Genomic DNA, 18,970 nt, shown 5'->3' with positions numbered 1-18,970 from the left:
GACAGGCCTTCCCAGACTGAGCCCCTCCCTTCCTCTCCCCCTCGTCCCCCTCTCCATCCGCCACATCTTACCTCCTTCCCTTCCCCACAGCACCTGTATATATGGATATTTATTTATTTATTTTACTTGTACATATCTACTCTATTTTATTGTGTTAGTATGTTTGGTTTTGTTGTCTGTCTCCCCCTTTTAGACTGTGAGCCCACTGTTGGGTAGGGACTGTCTCTATATGTTGCCAACTTGGACTTCCCAAGCGCTTAGTACAGTGCTCTGCACACAGTAAGCGCTCAATAAATACGATTGATTGATTGATTGATTGATTGACATCTAGCGTGGCTCAGTGGAAAGAGGCCGGGCTTTGGAGTCAGAGGTCATGGGTTCGAATGCCGACTCCACCACGTCTGCTGTGTGATCTTGGGCCAGTCACTTCACTTCTCTGGGCCTCAGTTCCCTCCTCTGTAAAATGGGGATTAAGACCGTGAGCCCCACATGGGACAACCTGATCACCCTGTATCCTCCCCAGTGCTTAGAACAGTGCTTTGCACATAGTAAGCACTTAACAAATGCCAATTATATATATATAGAGAGAGAAGCAGCGTGGCTCAATGGAAAGAGCACGGGCTTTGGAGTCAGAGGTCATGGGTTCGAATCCCGGCTCCGCCACATGTCTGCTGTGTGACCCTTCGGCAAGTCACTTGACTTCTCGGAGCCTCAGTTACCTCATCTGGAAAATGGGGATGATGATTGTGAGCCCCATGTGGGACAACCTGATCACCTTGTATCCCCCAGCGCTTAGAACAGTGCTTTGCACATAGTAAGCACTTAATAACTGCCATTATTATTATACATTATATTATATTATATTATATTATATTATATTATATTATATCACATTGTTATATTATTATGTTATATTGTTATATTATATTATTATATTATATTATGTTATGTTATTATGTAATGTTTTATATTATATTATATTATATTATATTATATTATATTATATTATATTATATTATATTATATTATATTATTATATAGATATATATAGAAGGGGGAGACAGACGACAAAACCAAACACGCAGACGGGTGTCAAGTCACTGGGGCACGCTGCTTCTGCCACGGAGGGATCGAACGGTCTCACAGTCCCACCGACCGGCTCCGGGACCGCTCAGTTAGTTACCCTCTACTCACTTCTCTGGGCCTCAGCTACCTCATCTGTCAAATGGGGATGAAGACTGTGAGCCCCACGTGGGACAATCTGATCACCTTGCATCCCCCCAGCGCTTAGAACAGTGCTTTGCACATAGTAAGCGCTTAATAAATGTCATCATTATTATGATTATTACTGCCGGCTGGCTCCGGGGACGAGGCCGAGCCCCCTCAGGGGATGCCGGGGGTCCGCGGCTTCGACCTCTCCTACCCGGCGACCTCACGGGTGGAGAGCAGCAGAGCCGACTCCGGCGTCTACAGAGCGGTCAGTCATCATCATCATCATATATATATATATATATATATAATTGGCATTTGTTAAGCGCTTACTATGTGCAAAGCACTGTTCTAAGCGCTGGGGAGGATACAGGGTGATCAGGTTGTCCCATGTGGGGCTCACGGTCTTAATCCCCATTTTCCAGATGAGGGAACTGAGGCCCAGAGAAGTGAAGTGACTTGCTCAAGGTCACACAGCAGATAAGTGGCGGAGTCAGGATTTGAACCCATGACCTCTGACTCCAAAGCCCGTGCTCTTTCCACTGATATATATATATATATATATATATATATATATATATATATATATAATTGGCATTTGTTAAGCGCTTACTATGTACAAAGCACTGTTCTAAGCGCTGGGGAGGATACAGGGTGATCAGGTTGTCCCATGTGGGGCTCACGGTCTTCATCCCCATTTTCCAGATGAGGGAACTGAGGCCCAGAGAAGTGAAGTGACTGGCCCAAGATCACACAGCAGACATGCGGTGGAGTCGGGATTCAAACCCATGACCTCTGATTCCAAAGCCCGGGCTCTTTCCACTGAGCCACGCTGCTTATCTTAGATGGCAATCAATCAATCAATCAATCAATCGTATTTATTGAGCGCTTACTGTGTGCAGAGCACTGGACTAAGCGCTTGGGAAGTCCAAATTGGCAACCTATAGAGACGGTCCCTACCCAACAGCGGGCTCACAGTCTAAAAGGGGGAGACGGAGAACAAAACCTAACAGACTAACAAAATAAAATAAATAAAATAAATGTAGTAGTAGTCACTACTACAGAGCTCCAGCTCACACTGTGCTCCTCCAGTTCAGTGGGCCAGCACCTCAGAGGATCGTCGCTGGCCTTTGGCAGGCCCTGGTCAATCAATCAATCAATCAATCAATCAATCAATCGTGTTTATTGAGCGCTTACTGTGTGCAGAGCACTGTACCAGAGAAGCAGCGTGGCTCAGTGGAAAGAGCCCGGGCTTTGGAGTCTTTTAGATTGTAAGCCCACTGTTGGGTAGGGACCGTCTCTATATGTTGCCAACTTGTCCTTCCCAAGCGCTTAGTACAGTGCTCTGCACACAGTAAGCGCTCAATAAATACGATTGATGATGATGAAGGAGTCAGAGGTCATGGGTTCGAATCCCGCTCGGCCACATGTCTGCTGTGTGTGACCTTGGGCAAGTCACTTAACTTCTCTGAGCCTCAGTTCCCTCATCTGTAAAATGGGGATGAAGACTGTGAGCCCCACGTGGGACAACTTGATCACCTTGTATTCCCCCTCAGCGCTTAGAACAGTGCTCTGCACATAGTAAGCGCTTAACAAATGCCATTATTATTATTATTATTATTATTATTATTATTACTAAGCACTTGGGAAGTACAAGTTGACGACATATAGAGACGGTCCCTACCCAACAGTGGGCTCACAGTCTAAAAGGTCTTCCCCTTCTGCCCAACATCTGCACCCTCTGCTAATAATAATAATAATGATGGCATTTGTTAAGCGCTTACTATGTGCAGAGCACTGTTCTAAGCACTGGATACAAGGTGATCAAGTTGTCCCACATGGGGCTCACAGACTTAATCCCCATTTTACAGATGAGGGAACTGAGGCTCAGAGAAGTTAAGTGACTGGCCCAAGGTCACACAGCAGGCATGTGGCGGAGCCGGGATAATAATAATAATAATAATGATGGCATTTGTTAAGCGCTTACTATGTGCAGAGCACTGTTCTAAGCGCTGGATACAAGGTGATCAAGTTGTCCCATGTGGGGCTCACAGTCTTAATCCCCATTTTACAGATGAGGGAACTGAGGCTCAGAGAAGTTAAGTGACTGGCCCGAGGTCACACAGCAGGCATGTGGCGGAGCCGGGATAATAATAATAATAATGATGATGATGGCATTTGTTAAGCGCTTACTATGTGCAGAGCACTGTTCTAAGCGCTGGATACAGGGTGATCAAGTTGTCCCACATGGGGCTCACAGACTTCATCCCCATTTTACAGATGAGGGAACTGAGGCTCAGAGAAGTTAAGCGACTGGCCCAAGGTCACACAGCAGGCATGTGGCGGAGCCGGGATAATAATAATAATAATGATGATGGCATTTTTTAAGCGCTTACTGTGTGCAGAGCACTGTTCTAAGCACTGGATACAAGGTGATCAAGTTGTCCCATGTGGGGCTCACAGTCTTAATCCCCATTTTACAGATGAGGTAACTGAAGCTCAGAGAAGTTAAGTGACTGGCCCAAGGTCACACAGCAGACATGTGGCGGAACCGGGATAATAATAATAATAATGATGATGGCATTTGTTAAGCGCTTACTATGTGCAGAGCACTGTTCTAAGCGCTGGATACAAGGTGATCAAGTTGTCCCACATGGGGCTCACAGACTTCATCCCCATTTTACAGATGAGGGAACTGAGGCTCAGAGAAGTTAAGTGACTGGCCCAAGGTCACACAGCAGGCATGTGGCAGAGCCGGGATAATAATAATAATAATGATGATGGCATTTGTTAAGCGCTTACTATGTGCAGAGCACTGTTCTAAGCGCTGGATACAAGGTGATCAAGTTGTCCCACATGGGGCTCACAGACTTCATCCCCATTTTACAGATGGGGGAACTGAGGCTCAGAGAAGTTAAGTGACTGGCCCAAGATCACACAGCAGGCATGTGGCGGAGCCGGGATAATAATAATAATAATAATAATGATGGCATTTGTTAAGCGCTTACTATGTGCAGAGCACTGTTCTAAGCGCTGGATACAAGGTGATCAAGTTGTCCCACGTGGGGCTCACAGACTTAATCCCCATTTTACAGATGAGGGAACTGAGGCTCAGAGAAGTTAAGTGACTGGCCCAAGGTCACACAGCAGGCATGTGGCAGAGCCGGGATAATAATAATAATAATAATGATGGCATTTGTTAAGCGCTTACTATGTGCAGAGCACTGTTCTAAGCGCTGGATACAAGGTGATCAAGTTGTCCCACGTGGGGCTCACAGACTTAATCCCCATTTTACAGATGAGGGAACTGAGGCTCAGAGAAGTTAAGTGACTGGCCCGAGGTCACACAGCAGGCATGTGGCGGAGCCGGGATAATAATAATAATAATGATGATGATGGCATTTGTTAAGCGCTTACTATGTGCAGAGCACTGTTCTAAGCGCTGGATGCAAGGTGATCAAGTTGTCCCACATGGGGCTCACAGTCTTCATCCCCATTTTACAGATGAGGGAACTGAGGCTCAGAGAAGTTAAGCGACTGGCCCAAGGTCACACAGCAGGCATGTGGCGGAGCTGGGATTCGAACCCATGACCTCTGACTCCAAAGCCCGGGCTCTTTCCACTGAGCTACGCTGATCAGGCCCTGCTTTAAAGGGTCATGAGGCCTGAGCAATAATAATAATAATAACAATAATAATAATTGTGGTATTTGCTGAACGCTTACCATGTGCCAGGCACTGTACGGTGCGTTGGGGTGGATAGACGCTAATGAGGTTGGACACAGTCCCTGCCCAACATGGGACTCACAGTCTCAATTCCCCTTTTTCAGATGAGGAAACTGAGGCCAAGAGAAGCGAAGTGACTCGCCCAAGTTCCCACAGCAGGCAAGTGATGGAGAAGCAGCATGGCTCCGTGGAAAGAGCCCGGGCTTTGGAGTCAGAGGTCAGGGGTTCAAATCCCGGCTCCGCCAATTGCCAGCTGTGCGACTTTGGGCAAGTCGCTTCACTTCTCTGGGCCTCAGTTCCCTCATCTGGAAAATGGGGATGAAGACTGGGAGCCCCACGAGGGACAACCTGATCACCTTGTAACCTCCCCAGCGCTTAGGACAGTGCTTTGCACATAGTAAGCGCTTAATAAATGCCATCATCAAGTGATGGAGCTGGAATTAGAACCATTGAGCCTCTGACTTCAAGGCCTGGGCTCTAGCCACTATGCCATGAATGGACATACGGTTGATCAATCAATCAATCAATAGATCAATGAGCAGCTTTAATTGAACACATATTGAGTACAGAGTGCTTGGGAGAATCCAGCAGTAATCATCATCATAATAATAATAATGACGGCATTTATTAAGCGCTTACTATGTGCAAAGCACTGTTCTCTGCACTGGGGAGGATACAAGGTGATCAGGTTGTCTCATGGAGGCTCACAGTCTTCATCCCCATTTTAATAATAATAATTATTATAATAATGGCATTTATTAAGCGCTTACTATGTGCAAAGCACTGTTCTAAGCACTGGGGAGGATGCAAGGTGATCAGGTTGTCTCACGGGGGGCTCACAGTCTTCATCCCCATTTTAAGAATAATAATAATAATAATAATAATAATAATAATAATGGCATTTATTAAGCACTTACTATGTGCAAAGCACTGTTCTAAGCACTGGGGAGGATGCAAGGTGATCAGGTTGTCTCACGGGGGGCTCACAGTCTTCATCCCCATTTTAATAATAATAATAATAATAATAATAATAATAATAATGGCATTTATTAAGCACTTACTATGTGCAAAGCACCGTTCTAAGCGCTGGAGAGGTTACAAGGTGATCAGGTTGTCCCACGGGGGGCTCACAGTCTTCATCCCCATTTTCCAGATGAGGGAACTGAGGCCCAGAGAAGCGAAGTGACTTGCCCAAAGTCACACAGCTACCAAGTGGCGCAGCCGGGATTTGAACCCATGACCTCCGCCTCCAAAGCCCGGGCTCTTTCCACTGAGCCACGCTGCTTCTCTCACAGGATATAAGTTCTCTGCCCCCACACACAGTGCAGTGCAGATCTTGATTTTTGTAGAGAAGCAGTGTGGTCTAGTGGATAGAACACGGGCTTGTGCGTCAGAAGGACCTGAGTTCCAATCCCGGCTCCCCCTCTTGTCTGGAATCTGACCTTGGGAAAGTCACTTCACTTCTCTGGGCCTCAGTCACCTCGTCTGTAAAATGGGGATTAAGACTGTGAGCCCCACGTGGAACAGGGACTATGTCTCACCCAATTTGCTTGTTTCCTCCTCAGCGCTTAGTACAGTGCCTGGCACAGAGTCAGTGCTTAATAAATACCACAGTCATTATCATTGAAATGTCACCCGCTTTTCGGTTCCGTCTTCATTTTTTCTGGGCAATTAAGGAGCCTGCGTTTCATTCATTTGATTTTTTCCAGTTGCCAGCTGTGCTGTGTTCGATCCCAGAATCGCCGCCTGGCTCCTGGATCCTAAGGACGCCGCGCCCTGTTTTGAAGATTTGGTAGCAAAATATTTTGGAAAATCCACCTCTGTGAGAACAGAGGGAGAAAACACTGATTCTTCACCTAGTGCAGTGGTGAGGATTTTGGAAATGTTCCATCCCACTAAATAGTCTATACACGTATTCTGTGCCCCTTCCTTCCTCTCCCCTTCGTCCCCCTCTCCATCCCCCTCATCTTACCTCCTTCCCTTCCCCACAGCACCTGTATATATGTATATATGTTTGTACATATTTATTACTCTATTTATTTATTTATTTTACTTGTACATATCTATTCTATTCATTTTATTTTGTTAGTACGTTTGGTTTTGTTCTCTGTCTCCCCCTTTTAGACTGTGAGCCCGCTGTTGGGTCGGGACCGTCTCTATATGTTACCAACTTGTACTTCCCAAGTGCTTAGTACAGTGCTCTGCACACAGTAAGCGTTCAATAAATACGATTGATTGATTGATATATACTGTAAAGCCATGCCCCCCGCTTTCTTCAACTTGGAAGTAGAATGTTAAAAGATTGAACGAAACTAATTTGGGGTACATTTGGTTTCTCCCCCGATAAGCGGGTATTTCCAAGACTTGACCGTTTCTGATGTTGGTGGGATAGAAAGGTTGGTTTTTAAATCTTTCTCCAATCCTGTAGAAACTTAGAAGGCTCTGGTCAGTGTGATTTTCTCATCTATCTCATCTATCTAGTACATATTTATTACTCTATTTATTTTACTTGTACATATCTATTCTATTTATTTTATTTTGTTAGCATGCTTGGTTTTGTTCTCTGTCTCCCCCGTTTAGACTGTGAGCCCACTGTTGGGTAGGAACTGTCTCTATATGTTGCCAATTTGTACTTCTCAAGCGCTTAGTACAGTGCTCTGCACACAGTAAGCGCTCAATAAATACGATTGATGATGATGATGATAACTGTCTCTATATGTTGCCAACTTGTACTTCCCAAGCGCTTAGTACAGTGCTCTGCACACAGTAAGCGCTCAATAAATAGGATTGATTGATTGATTGATTGATTGATCTATCTGATTATTTCATATGGAAATTCCAACTTCTCTTATCAGGAACAGAATTTATGTGCAAACCTGAAGATTCTTTACAGACTGACGATGGATCTTTGTACTAAGTTACAGGCAAGATTTTCACAATCTGAAATACTAGAATTAGGGTTCTGTCTACTGTCTCTAGACACATGAGGTGATTATTTTGTACGTGTAATTGGAAAATCATTTGTGTTAATAACAATAATAATAATAATGGTACTTGTTAAGCACTTACTATGTGCTTGACATATTATTCTAATAATATGGGGTAGATACAAGATAATCAGGTTGGACAAAGTCCCCATCCCATATAAAAATAATAATAATGAGGGAATTTGTTAAGTGCTTACTATGTGCAAAGCACTGTTCTAAGCACTGGGGAGGTTACAGGGTGATCAGGTTGTCCCACAGGGAGCTCACAGTCTTCATCTCTGGGCCTCAGTTCCCTCATCTGGAAAATGGGGATTAAGACTGTGAGCCCACTTTTGGGTAGGGACTGTCTCTGTATGTTGCCAACTTGTACTTCCCAAGCTCTTAGTACAGTGCGCTGCACACAGTAAGCGCTCAATAAATACGATTGATTGATTGATTGATTGATTCATCCCCACTTTACAGATGAGGTAACTGAGGCACAGAGAAGTGAAGTGACTTGACCAAAGTCGCACAGCTGACAGTTGGCGGAGCCGGGACTTGAACCCATGACCTCTGACTCCAAAGCCCGTTTTCTTTCCACTGAGCCGCACTGCTTCTCTATGGGGCTCACAGTCTTAATCTCCATTTTACAGATGAGGTAACTGAGGCACAGAGTAGTGAAGTGACTTGCCCAGGTATGTGGTGGAGCCAGAATTAGAACCCAGGTCCTCTGCTTCCCAACCCCATGCTTTTTCTGTTAGGCTCCACTGCTTCTCCTAATTGGACTACAGAATGTTTCTTTTTCCTTTCTCTCAGCAGTTAGAAAGCATCATCAATCGTATCTATTGAGCGCTTACTATGTGCAGAGCACTGTAATCTAGAAATTAAAAATTAATCTAGAAACTAGAAATCTAGGCCAAACCCGGGCCTGTGATGTTTATGCAGATTTAAGTGGCAGCGCCGTAAAGCCGAACTGAAATGACCGTCCACATTTTCGTTTCCCAAAGTCTCAAGGCCAGCGGGCCCCTGATTTCTATTTGGTTTAAAAATCTCTCACGCTCGATCTCTTTTTGCTTGGAAATAAAACGAAAAACAAACCCACGGAGTGACTTTCCCAGCTGAATTGACGGTCTCTCAATGGAATCAATCAATCAATCAATCAATCGTATTTATTGAGCGCTTACTATGTGCAGAGCACTGTACTAAGCGCTTGGGAAGTACAAATTGGCAACACATAGAGACAGTCCCTACCCAACAGTGGGCTCACAGTCTAAAAGGGGGAGACAGAGAACAGAACCAAACATACCAACAAAATAAAATAAATAGGAAAGAAATGTACAAGTAAAATAAATAAATAAATAAATAAATAAATAGAGTAATAAATATGTACGAGAGAAACATGCATCTGGTAATTGAAGAAGACAATTTAGAGTGACTTGCTCTTATCGTACCCCCTAGGTTTGTGGCTTGTGGCGCTTATTTCACACTTTGGAGCTCCCCCTGATACCGATTTTGGCAGGTAAGGAAGAGGTCTCAACTGGCCTACTTTCCCCTTTTAGACTGTGAGCCCACTGTTGGGGAGGGACTGTCTCTATATGTTGCCAATTTGTACTTCCCAAGCGCTTAGTACAGTGCTCTGCACATAGTAAGCGCTCAATAAATACGATTGATGCTGGTGAATCTAGTGGGCTCTACTCTGTCCCCATCCTCAAGCGATCGGTCGTATTTATTGAACATTGTTCTGTGCACAGAGCACTGTGCTAAGCACTTGGGAGAGTTATGCTATAACAGATTTGATCATCATCATCAATCGTATTTATTGAGTGCTTACTGTGTGCAGAGCACTGGACTAAGCGCTTGGGAAGTCCAAGTTGGCAACATAGAGAGACAGTCCCTGCCCAATAGTGGGCTCACAGTCTAAAAGGGAGAGACAGAGAACAAAGCCAAACATACCAGGAAGAGCTTGAATCATGGTTGATTATTCAGGTTGTGGAAAAAAAGAGAGGGGACAAAGGTCCATTTTGAAAGCCTTGTTGTATACCAGCTGCATTGTTATCATTATTATTCAAGCGCTTAGTACAGTGCTCTGCACATAGTAAACGCTCAATAAATATGATTGATGATGATGATGATGATACCAACCAAATAAAATAAATAGAATAGATATGTACAAGTAAAATAAATAGAGTAATAAATATGTACAAATATATATATATATATATATATATATATACACATATATACATTTGATAGACGTGTTCCCTGCCCACAACGAGCTTACCGTCAAGAGGGGGAGGCCATTGCCGCACAAATAACCCACCAACCGACAAGTAACTCAACCACCACCTGACAAAGCAGAACTCCTCATTTTTCTCCAAAACCTAACACTTCCACCTAAGTTCCCCATCCTGATGACTTTGATACCTGTCTCCATGTTTTGTTTTGTCGTCTCTCTCCCCCTTCTAATAATAATAATAATGGTGGCATTTGGTAAGCGCTTACTATGTGCAAAGCACTGTTCTAAGCGCTGGGGGGATACAAGGTGATCAGGTTGTCCCACGTGGGGCTCACAGTCTTAATCCCGATTTTACAGATGAGGGAACTGGGGCTCAGAGAAGTGAAGTGACTTGCCCAAGGACACACAGCAGACATGTGGCGGAGCCGGGATTCGAACCCATGACCTCTGACTCCAAAGCCCGTGCTCTGTCCACTGAGCCACGCTGCTTCTCACTGAGCTTCTCTGCTTCTAGACCGTGAGCCCGCTGTTGGGTAGGGACCGTCTCCATATGTTGTCGACTTGTCCTTCCCAAGCGCTTAGTCCAGTGCCCTGCACACAGTAAGCGCTCAATAAATACGACTGAATCCCCCTTGTCCCCGAAGCACGCTACCTTGGAGTCTGTCCTCTCTGTCTCCACTCTCTTTCGCCTTCACAGACCGTCTCCATCCCGAATTTGTTGCCAACTTGTACTTCCCAAGCGCTTAGTACAGTGCTCTGCACACAGTAAGCGCTCAATAAATACGATTGATTGATTGATTGATTGATTGATTGATTGAATCCACAACCGCACTTAATTTGTACTTCCTCGGGTCCGCTTGGCATTCGGGATGGTTAGGAGACAGCGTGAAGCAGCGTGGCCTAGAGGACAGAGCACGGGCCTGGGAATCAGAAGGACCTGGGTTCTAATTCCGGCTTGGCCACTTGTCCGCCGTGTGTGACCTAGGGCAAGTCACTTCACTTCTCTGTGCCTCAGTGCCCTCATCTGTAAAATGGGGATTAAGACTGAGAGCCCCATAAGGGACAGGGATTGTGTCCAACCTGGTTTCCTTGTATCAACCCCGCGCTTAGCATAACTCCCAGCACGTAGTAAGCACTTAACAAACGCCACAATTATTATTATAGTAATAACATATAGAAGCAGTGGAAAGAGCCCGGGCTTTGGAGTCAGAGGTCATGGGTTCAAATCCCGGCTCCGCCAATTCTCAGCTGTGTGACTTTGGGCAAGTCACTTCACTTCTCTGGGCCTCTGTTCCCTCATCTGTAAAATAGGGATTAAGACTGTGAGCCCCCAGTGGGACAACCTGATCACCTTGTAACCTCCCTAGTGCTTACAACAGTGCTTTGCATATAGTAAGTGCTTAATAAATGCCATTATTATTATTATTATTAGGAGCAGGGATGCGGAATGGAGTGCAGGGAGAGAGGAAACAGGCTGCTCCTAAAAGGCTCATTGGATTATTTGCTAGGGCAGATGAATAGTGCTATGCACCAGTCCGCTTTAGCATATTTTAGTAACTTTAGTATCTTTTTGAATCTCACTGGCTCCTTCGGGCAGCAGGTGTAAATCTCGGAAGACTCCTCAGTGGACTGAGAGGAGTTTGAAATTTGGAAATCCCATCGAACATTCTAGCCGGCGTGGCTCTACCAAACGTCAGGAAGGCCGTGGAGTTTGCCCGTGACTGTCACTGTGGCTTTTGGACCCAGAACTGTGGGGAGCCTGAAATTTGGATCATCTAGCCATTCATTCATAATAATAATAATAATAATAATAATGATGATGGCATTTGTTAAGCGCTTACTATGTGCAAAGCACTGTTCTAAGTGCTGGGGGCGGGGATACAAGGTGATCAGGTTGTCCCATGTGGGTCTCACAGTCTTAATCCCCATTTTACAGGTGAGGGAACTGAGGCACAGAGAAGTTAAGTGACTTGCCCAAAGTCACACAGCTAAGTGGAGAAGCGGCGTGGCTCAGTGGAAAGAGCCCGGTCTTTGGAGTCAGAGGTCATGGGTTCAAATCCCGGCTCGGCCAACTGTCAGCTGGGTGACTTTGGGCAAGTCACTTCGCTTCTCTAGGCCTCAGTTCCCTCATCTGGAAAATGGGGATTAATACTGTGAGCCCCCCATGGGACAACCTGATCACCTTGTAACCTCCCCAGCGCTTAGAACAGTGCTTTGTGCATAGTACGCACTTAACAAATACCATCATCATCATCATCAAGTGGCGGAGCCGGGATTAGAACCCGTGACCTCTGGCTCCCAAGCCCGTGCTCTTTCCACTGAGCCATGCTGCTTCTCTTCATTCAATTGTATTGAGTTCTTGCAGTGTGCCAAGTACTGTACTAAGCGCTTGAGAGAAGCAGCGTGGCTCAGTGGAAAGAGCACGGGCTTTGGAGTCGGAGGCCATGAGTTCGAATGCCGGCTCCACCAATTGTCAGCTGTGTGACTTTGGGTAAGTCACTTAACTTCTCTGTGCCTCAGTTACCTCATCTGTAAAATGGGGATTAAGACTGTGAGCCCCACGTGGGACAACCTGATCACCTTGTAACCTCCCCAGCGCTTGGAACAGTGCTTTGCACATAGTAAGCGCTTAATAAATGCCATTATTATTATTATTATTATTATTATTATTATTATTATTATTACAGTACAACAATAAACAGACACATTCCCTGCCCACAACAAGCTTACATTCTAGAGCCAGAGAACGCTATTCCTTTTGGAGTATTTGTCCTTACCGGTTCTGTTGTAGTGATTTATTGTTTCATTTCCCTTTAGATGTCTGTCACCAGGGCCCTCTCCCTGGCTTTTATTCTTTGATTGTGAGCCCCTTGAAAGCCAGGGACCGTGGCCAAAATCCACTTAACGCTTAGTACAGTGCTCAGCACACAGTCAGCACTTAGTAAATAATCTTACCGGCATTACTACTCTGGTTGGTTCTTTGATTTCTAGTGATGGAAAGCCAGAAGATTCAGGTGAACCAAGAAGAACTGCGAAGGACGTCAGAACTTCTTGGGGTAAATGAGATTATTTTTGTAAATGTTTTCCCCGCTCCGGTGCTCCCGTCCCCACAATATGCAGAAGCGAGGTTACCCGGTGGTAATATTTAGTGTTCCGACGGGAATTCTGGTCATTTCAGCGAGTTACCCAAATGATAACGGGTGAATTATCTTATCTCTGGTTCATTGAGAAACTATGCAAAACATATGATCCTCTTTGTTTTCTCGTCAGTGTTATTAAGCGCCCCGGCTAGTCTGATGCTTTTCGGAATTTGCAGTTAGATAAGGTTTCGAGGCAGTAGTCTGGACTTCTTCCGCTTAACTTCTATAACTCTGGTATTTAGACTGGTATTTTAGACTGTGAGCCCACTGTTGGGTAGGGACTGTCTCTAGATGTTGCCAATTTGTACGTCCCAAGCGCTTCGTACAGTGCTCTGCACATAGTAAGCGCTCAATAAATACGATTGATGATTTAGGTGGCGAACACTGGAGCGGATCCAAGACAGTCGGATCAAACACGGTCCCCGCCTCGGAGAGGGATCAAGGTCCGGAGAGGAGGGAACCCACCACTGGGCCCCAGTTGAAAGATTAGCCCTTAAAACACATGCAACTTCCCAGTTGGTTCAGCTCAAGAGCTGAAAAGTTCTCATTAAATCATCATCATCATCAATCGTATTTATTGAGCGCTTACTATGTGCAGAGCACTGTACTAAGCGCTTGGGAAGTACAAATTGGCAACATACAGAGACAGTCCCTACCCAACGGTGGGCTCACAGTCTAAAAGGGGGAGACAGAGAACAAAACCAAACATACTAACAAAATAAAATAGAACAGATATGTAGAAATAAATTAAATAAATAAATAAATAAATAGAGTAAAAAGATATGTACAAACATATATACATATATACAGGTAATCGCCTCCATAGGCTATTTGCTCAATCATTTATTGTGAATTAACGCTTAAATCAATAACACTTCTATTGTTCGCGTGGCTGGGCTCAAAAATGAAATTGCAGACTCGACTGTAAGCTCCTTTTTTTTTTGATATTTGTCACACGCTTACTATGTGCCAGGGTTGTACTAAGCGCTGGGATCGATGCACTCTAATCAGGTTGGACCCAATCCATGTCCCGCATTGGACTCCCAGTCTTAATGATAATAATTATTAGACTGTGAGCCCACTGTTGGGTAGGGACTGTCTCTATGTGTTGCCAATTTGTACTTCCCAAGCGCTTAGTACAGTGCTCTGCACATAGTAAGCGCTCAATAAATACGATTGATTGATTGATTGAATAATAATAATAATGGCATTTATTAAGCGCTTACTATGTGCAAAGCACTGTTCTAAGCGCTGGGGAGTTTACAAGGTGATCAGGTTGTCCCACGGGGGGCTCACAGTCTTCATCCCCATTTTACAGATGAGGGAACTGAGGCCCAGAGAAGTGAAGTGACTTGCCCAAAGACAATTGGCAGAGCCGGGATTTGAACCCATGAACTCTGACTCCAAAGCCCGGGCTCTTTCCAGTGAGCCACGCTGCTTCTCCCATTAATCCCCATTTCACAGATGAGGTAACTGAGGCACAGAGAGGTGAAGTGACTTGGCCAAGGTCACGCGGCAGACAAGCGGCAGAGGCGGGATTAGAACTCGGGTTCTTTTGACTCCCAGTCACATGCTCTATCCACTAAGCCAAGCGGCTTTCTTATAAACCATCCTTGTGAGCAGGAAACATGTCTACCAGAGCTTTATTGTCTTCTGCACACACTAAGCACTCAATCAATTTGATTGATTGATTGACTGATTGATTGATTGATTGATTGCTCTAAGTCTGGCCCTTCAGGAGCGCTGTATAATGTTGAAGCAGCACTGGCGTAATGACAGAGCACAGGCCTGGGAATCAGAAGGTCGTGGGTTCTAATCCCGACTCCGCCCCTTGTCTGCTGTGTGATCTTAGGCAAGGCACTTCACTTTTCTGGGTCTCAGTGACCTCATCTGTAAAACGGGACCGTGAGCCCCAAGTGGGACCGGGACCGTGTCCAAGGAAAGAGCCCGGGCTCGGGAGTCAGAGGTCCTGGGTTCTAATCCCAGCTCCGCCACATGTCTGCTGTGTGACCTTGGGTAAGCCGCTTAAATAATAATAATAATAATGATGGCATTTGTTAAGCGCTTACTTTGTGCAAGCACTGTTGTAAGCGCCGAGGGGATACAAGGTGATCAGGTTGTCCCACGTGGGGCTTACAGTCAGTCAACATTTTCCAGATGAGGTAACTGAGGCTCAGAGAAGTGAAGTGACTTGCCCAAGGTCACACAGCAGGCATGTGGTGGAGGCAGGATTCAAACCCACGACCTCTGACTCCAAAGCCCGGGCTCTTTCCCTTGAGCCATGCTGCTTAACTTCTCTGAGCCTCAGTTCCCTCATCTGTAAAATGGGGATGAAGACTGTGAGCCCCACGTGGGACAACCTGATCACCTTGTATCCCCCCCAGAGCTTAGAACAGTGCTTTGCACATAGTAAGTGCTCAACAAATGCCATCATTATTATTATTATTACCCAGCACTCAGTACAGTGCCTGGACCATAGTTAGCGCTTGAGAAGCAGCATGGCACATTCATTCACTCATTCATTCATTCAATCACATTTATTGAGCACTTACTGTGTGCAGAGCACTGTACTAAGCGCTTGGGAAGTACAAGTTGGCAACATATAGAGACGGTCCCTACCCGACAGTGGGCTCACAGTCTAGAAGGGGGAGACAGACAACAGAATAAAACATATTAACAAAATAAAATAATTAGAACAAATATGTACAAATAAAATAAATAAATAAATGGAGTAATATTTAGTGGAATATTTAGTGGCTCAGTGGAAAGAAACCGGGCTTTGGAGCCAGAGATCATGGGTTCAAATCCCAGCTCTGCCACTTGTCAGCCGTGTGACTTTGGGCAAGTCACTTCACTTCTCTGGGCCTGTGAGCCCCCCGTGGGACAACCTGATCACCCTGTAACCTCCCCGGCGCTTAGAACAGTGCTTTGCACCTAGTAAGCGCTTAATAAATGCCGTCATTATTAATATCATTAATAATAAATACCATTATTATTATTAGGTTTAAAATGTGCTGTATTTTCTTAGCGTGCCTTAAGAAGCAGCATGGCTCAGTGGAAAGAGCCCGGGCTTTGGAGTCAGAGGTCATGGGTTCGAATCCCGACTCCGCCACATGTCTGCTGTGTGACCTTGGGCCAGTCACTTAACTTCTCTGAGCCTCAGTTACCTCATCTGTAAAATGGGGTGAAGACTGTGAGCCCCACGTGGGACAACTTGATCATCTTGTATCCCCCCCACCAGCGCTTAGAACAGTGCTCTGCACATAGTAAGCGCTTAACAAATGCCATCATTATTATTACTGAGAAGCAGCGTGGCTCAGTGGAAAAAGTCCGGACTTTGGAGTCAGCGGTCATGGGTTCGAATCCCGGCTCCGCCACATGTCTGCTGTGTGACCTTGGGCAAGTCACTTCACTTCTCTGGGCCTGTTACCTCATCTGTAAAATGGGGGTAAAGACTGCAAGCCCCACGGGGGACAACCTGATCACCTTGCATCCCTTCCCAGCGCTTAGAACAGTGCTTGGCACATGGTAAGCGCTTAACAAATGCCATTATTATTATTATTATTATTATTAACGTGGAGAGAGACCCGACTCTCTAAAGCACTGGGGCGCTGAATGTTGTTCAGCCTGCCCTGCGGAGGGGGATCAGAACAGTGCCCTGGCATTCATTCATTCATTCAAACGTATTTATTGAGCGCTTACTGTGTGCAGAGCACTGTACTAAGCGCTTGGGAAGTACAAGTCGGCAACATACAGAGACGGTCCCTACCCACCAACGGGCTCACAGTCTAGAAGGGGGAGACAGACAACAAAACAAAACATGTAGACAGGTGTCCAAATCGTCAGAACAAATGGAATTAAAGCTGTATGCACATCATTTACAAAATAAACAGAATAGTAAATATGTACAAGTCAAATAAAGTAATAAATCTGTACCAATATATACAAGTGCAGTGGGGAGGGGAAGGAGGTAGTGTGGGGGGCGTGGGGAGGAGGAGAGGAAAACGGGGGCTCAGTCTGGGAAGGCCTCCTGGAGGAGGGCTTTGAAGGGACGAAGAGATCAATAATAATAATAATAATGTTGGCATTTGTTAAGCGCTTACTAGGTGCAAAGCACTGTTCTAAGCGCTTGGGGGGATACAAAGTGATCAGGTTGTCCCACGTGAGGCTCACAGTCTTAATCCCCATTTTACAGATGAGGTAACTGAGGCTCAGAGAAGTTAAGTGACTTGCCCAAGGTCACACAGCAGACATGTGGCGGAGCCGGGATTCGAACCCATGACCTCTGACTCCAAAGCCCGGGCTCTTTCCACTGAGCCACGCTGCTTCTCTAGTGCAGTGTGGGAACACAGTGCGGTTAACTGAACTCTGGTCACACAAACTCAGCTACTTGGGGGCCCAGCACCAAAGGTTGAAACTTCAGTTCCCTCGGGGAGCCGGGATTAGGGGAAGGTAGCATATTCCCGGATTTTTCCCCTTTCCCAGGTCCGCCTGACGGAACTGGAGCAGCAGGCCCACTTCCAGGCCGGAGAACGGTTCCTTTTGACCAGCAGCCATCAGCTCAGAGAGGTATGGCCTCGCTTTCTGTGTGTCTCAAGCAGCGGCTTCAAGCCCCCTCCCCTGTTGGGGACCCCCGGGGGGTCGAGGGGGGCAAGGCCCGGTGGCTGCCAGTTGTGCTGGCCCCCTCTCTCCCTCTTGCAGCATTCTCACTCAAGACAGTGGTGGCTCATTCATCATCATCATCATCATCATCATCATCAATCGTATTTATTGAGCGCTTACTGCGTGCAGAGCACTGGACTAAGCGCTTGGGAAGTCCAAGTTGGCAACATATAGAGACAGTCCCTACCCAACAGTGGGAATCAATCGTATTTATTGAGCGCTTACTGCGTGCAGAGCACTGGACTAAGCGCTTGGGAAGTCCAAGTTGGCAACATATAGAGACAGTCCCTACCCAACAGTGGGCATCAATCGTATTTATTGAGCACTTACTGTGTGCAGAGCACTGGACTAAGCGCTTGGGAAGTACAAATTGGCCACATATAGAGACAGTCCCTACCCAACAGTGGGCATCAATCGTATTTATTGAGCGCTGACTGTGTGCAGAGCACTGGACTAAGCGCTTGGGAAGTCCAGGTTGGCAATATATAGAGACGGTCCCTACCCAACAGTGGGCTCACAGTCTAAAGGACTAAAGACTAAAAGACTGACTAGAAAGACAATCTAAAAGACTAAAAGACTAAAAAGACAGTCTAAAAGACTAAAAGACTATGGCATTCCTTCATTCAATTGTAGAGAAGCAGCATGGCTCAGCGGAAAGAGCCCGGGCTTTGGAGTCAGAGGTCATGGGTTCCAATCCCGGCTCTGCCACTTGTCAGCTGTGTGACTTTGGGCAAGTCGCTTCACTTCTCTGGGCCTCAGGGACCTCATCTGTAAAATGGGGATTAAGACTGTGAGCCCCCCGTGGGACAACCTGATCACCTTGTAACTTCCCCAGCGCTTAGAACAGTGCTTTGCACATAGTAAGCACTTAATAAATGCCATTATTATTATTATTATTATTTATTGAGCGCTTACTGTGTGCAGAGCACTATACTATGTGCTTGGGAAGTACAAGCTGGCAACATAGAGAAGCAGCGTGGCTAAAGAAGCAGTGTGGCTCAGTGGAAAGAGCTCGGGCTTTGGAGTCAGAGGT

General features: G+C 45.8%; 1 protein-coding gene across 1 annotated transcript in view; it reads left to right on the top strand.

The window, feature by feature from the left end:
* POLN (DNA polymerase nu) overlaps positions 1-18,970 on the top strand; it is a 197,288-nt gene that overhangs the window by 22,286 nt on the left and 156,032 nt on the right. Inside the window, exons 5-9 of the mRNA XM_038744811.1 lie at positions 6,643-6,800; positions 7,789-7,857; positions 9,358-9,418; positions 13,127-13,191; positions 17,761-17,844. Coding sequence (XP_038600739.1) covers positions 6,643-6,800; positions 7,789-7,857; positions 9,358-9,418; positions 13,127-13,191; positions 17,761-17,844 — 437 coding nt within the window. The remainder of the gene's footprint in view (positions 1-6,642; positions 6,801-7,788; positions 7,858-9,357; positions 9,419-13,126; positions 13,192-17,760; positions 17,845-18,970) is intronic.

This window comes from Tachyglossus aculeatus, chromosome 4, assembly GCF_015852505.1.
Source record: "Tachyglossus aculeatus isolate mTacAcu1 chromosome 4, mTacAcu1.pri, whole genome shotgun sequence".
In the NCBI taxonomy this organism is placed as follows: Eukaryota; Metazoa; Chordata; class Mammalia; order Monotremata; family Tachyglossidae; genus Tachyglossus; species Tachyglossus aculeatus.
The sequence above is the reverse complement of the archived record's forward strand: the minus strand, read 5'-3'. Positions and strand labels throughout refer to the sequence as shown.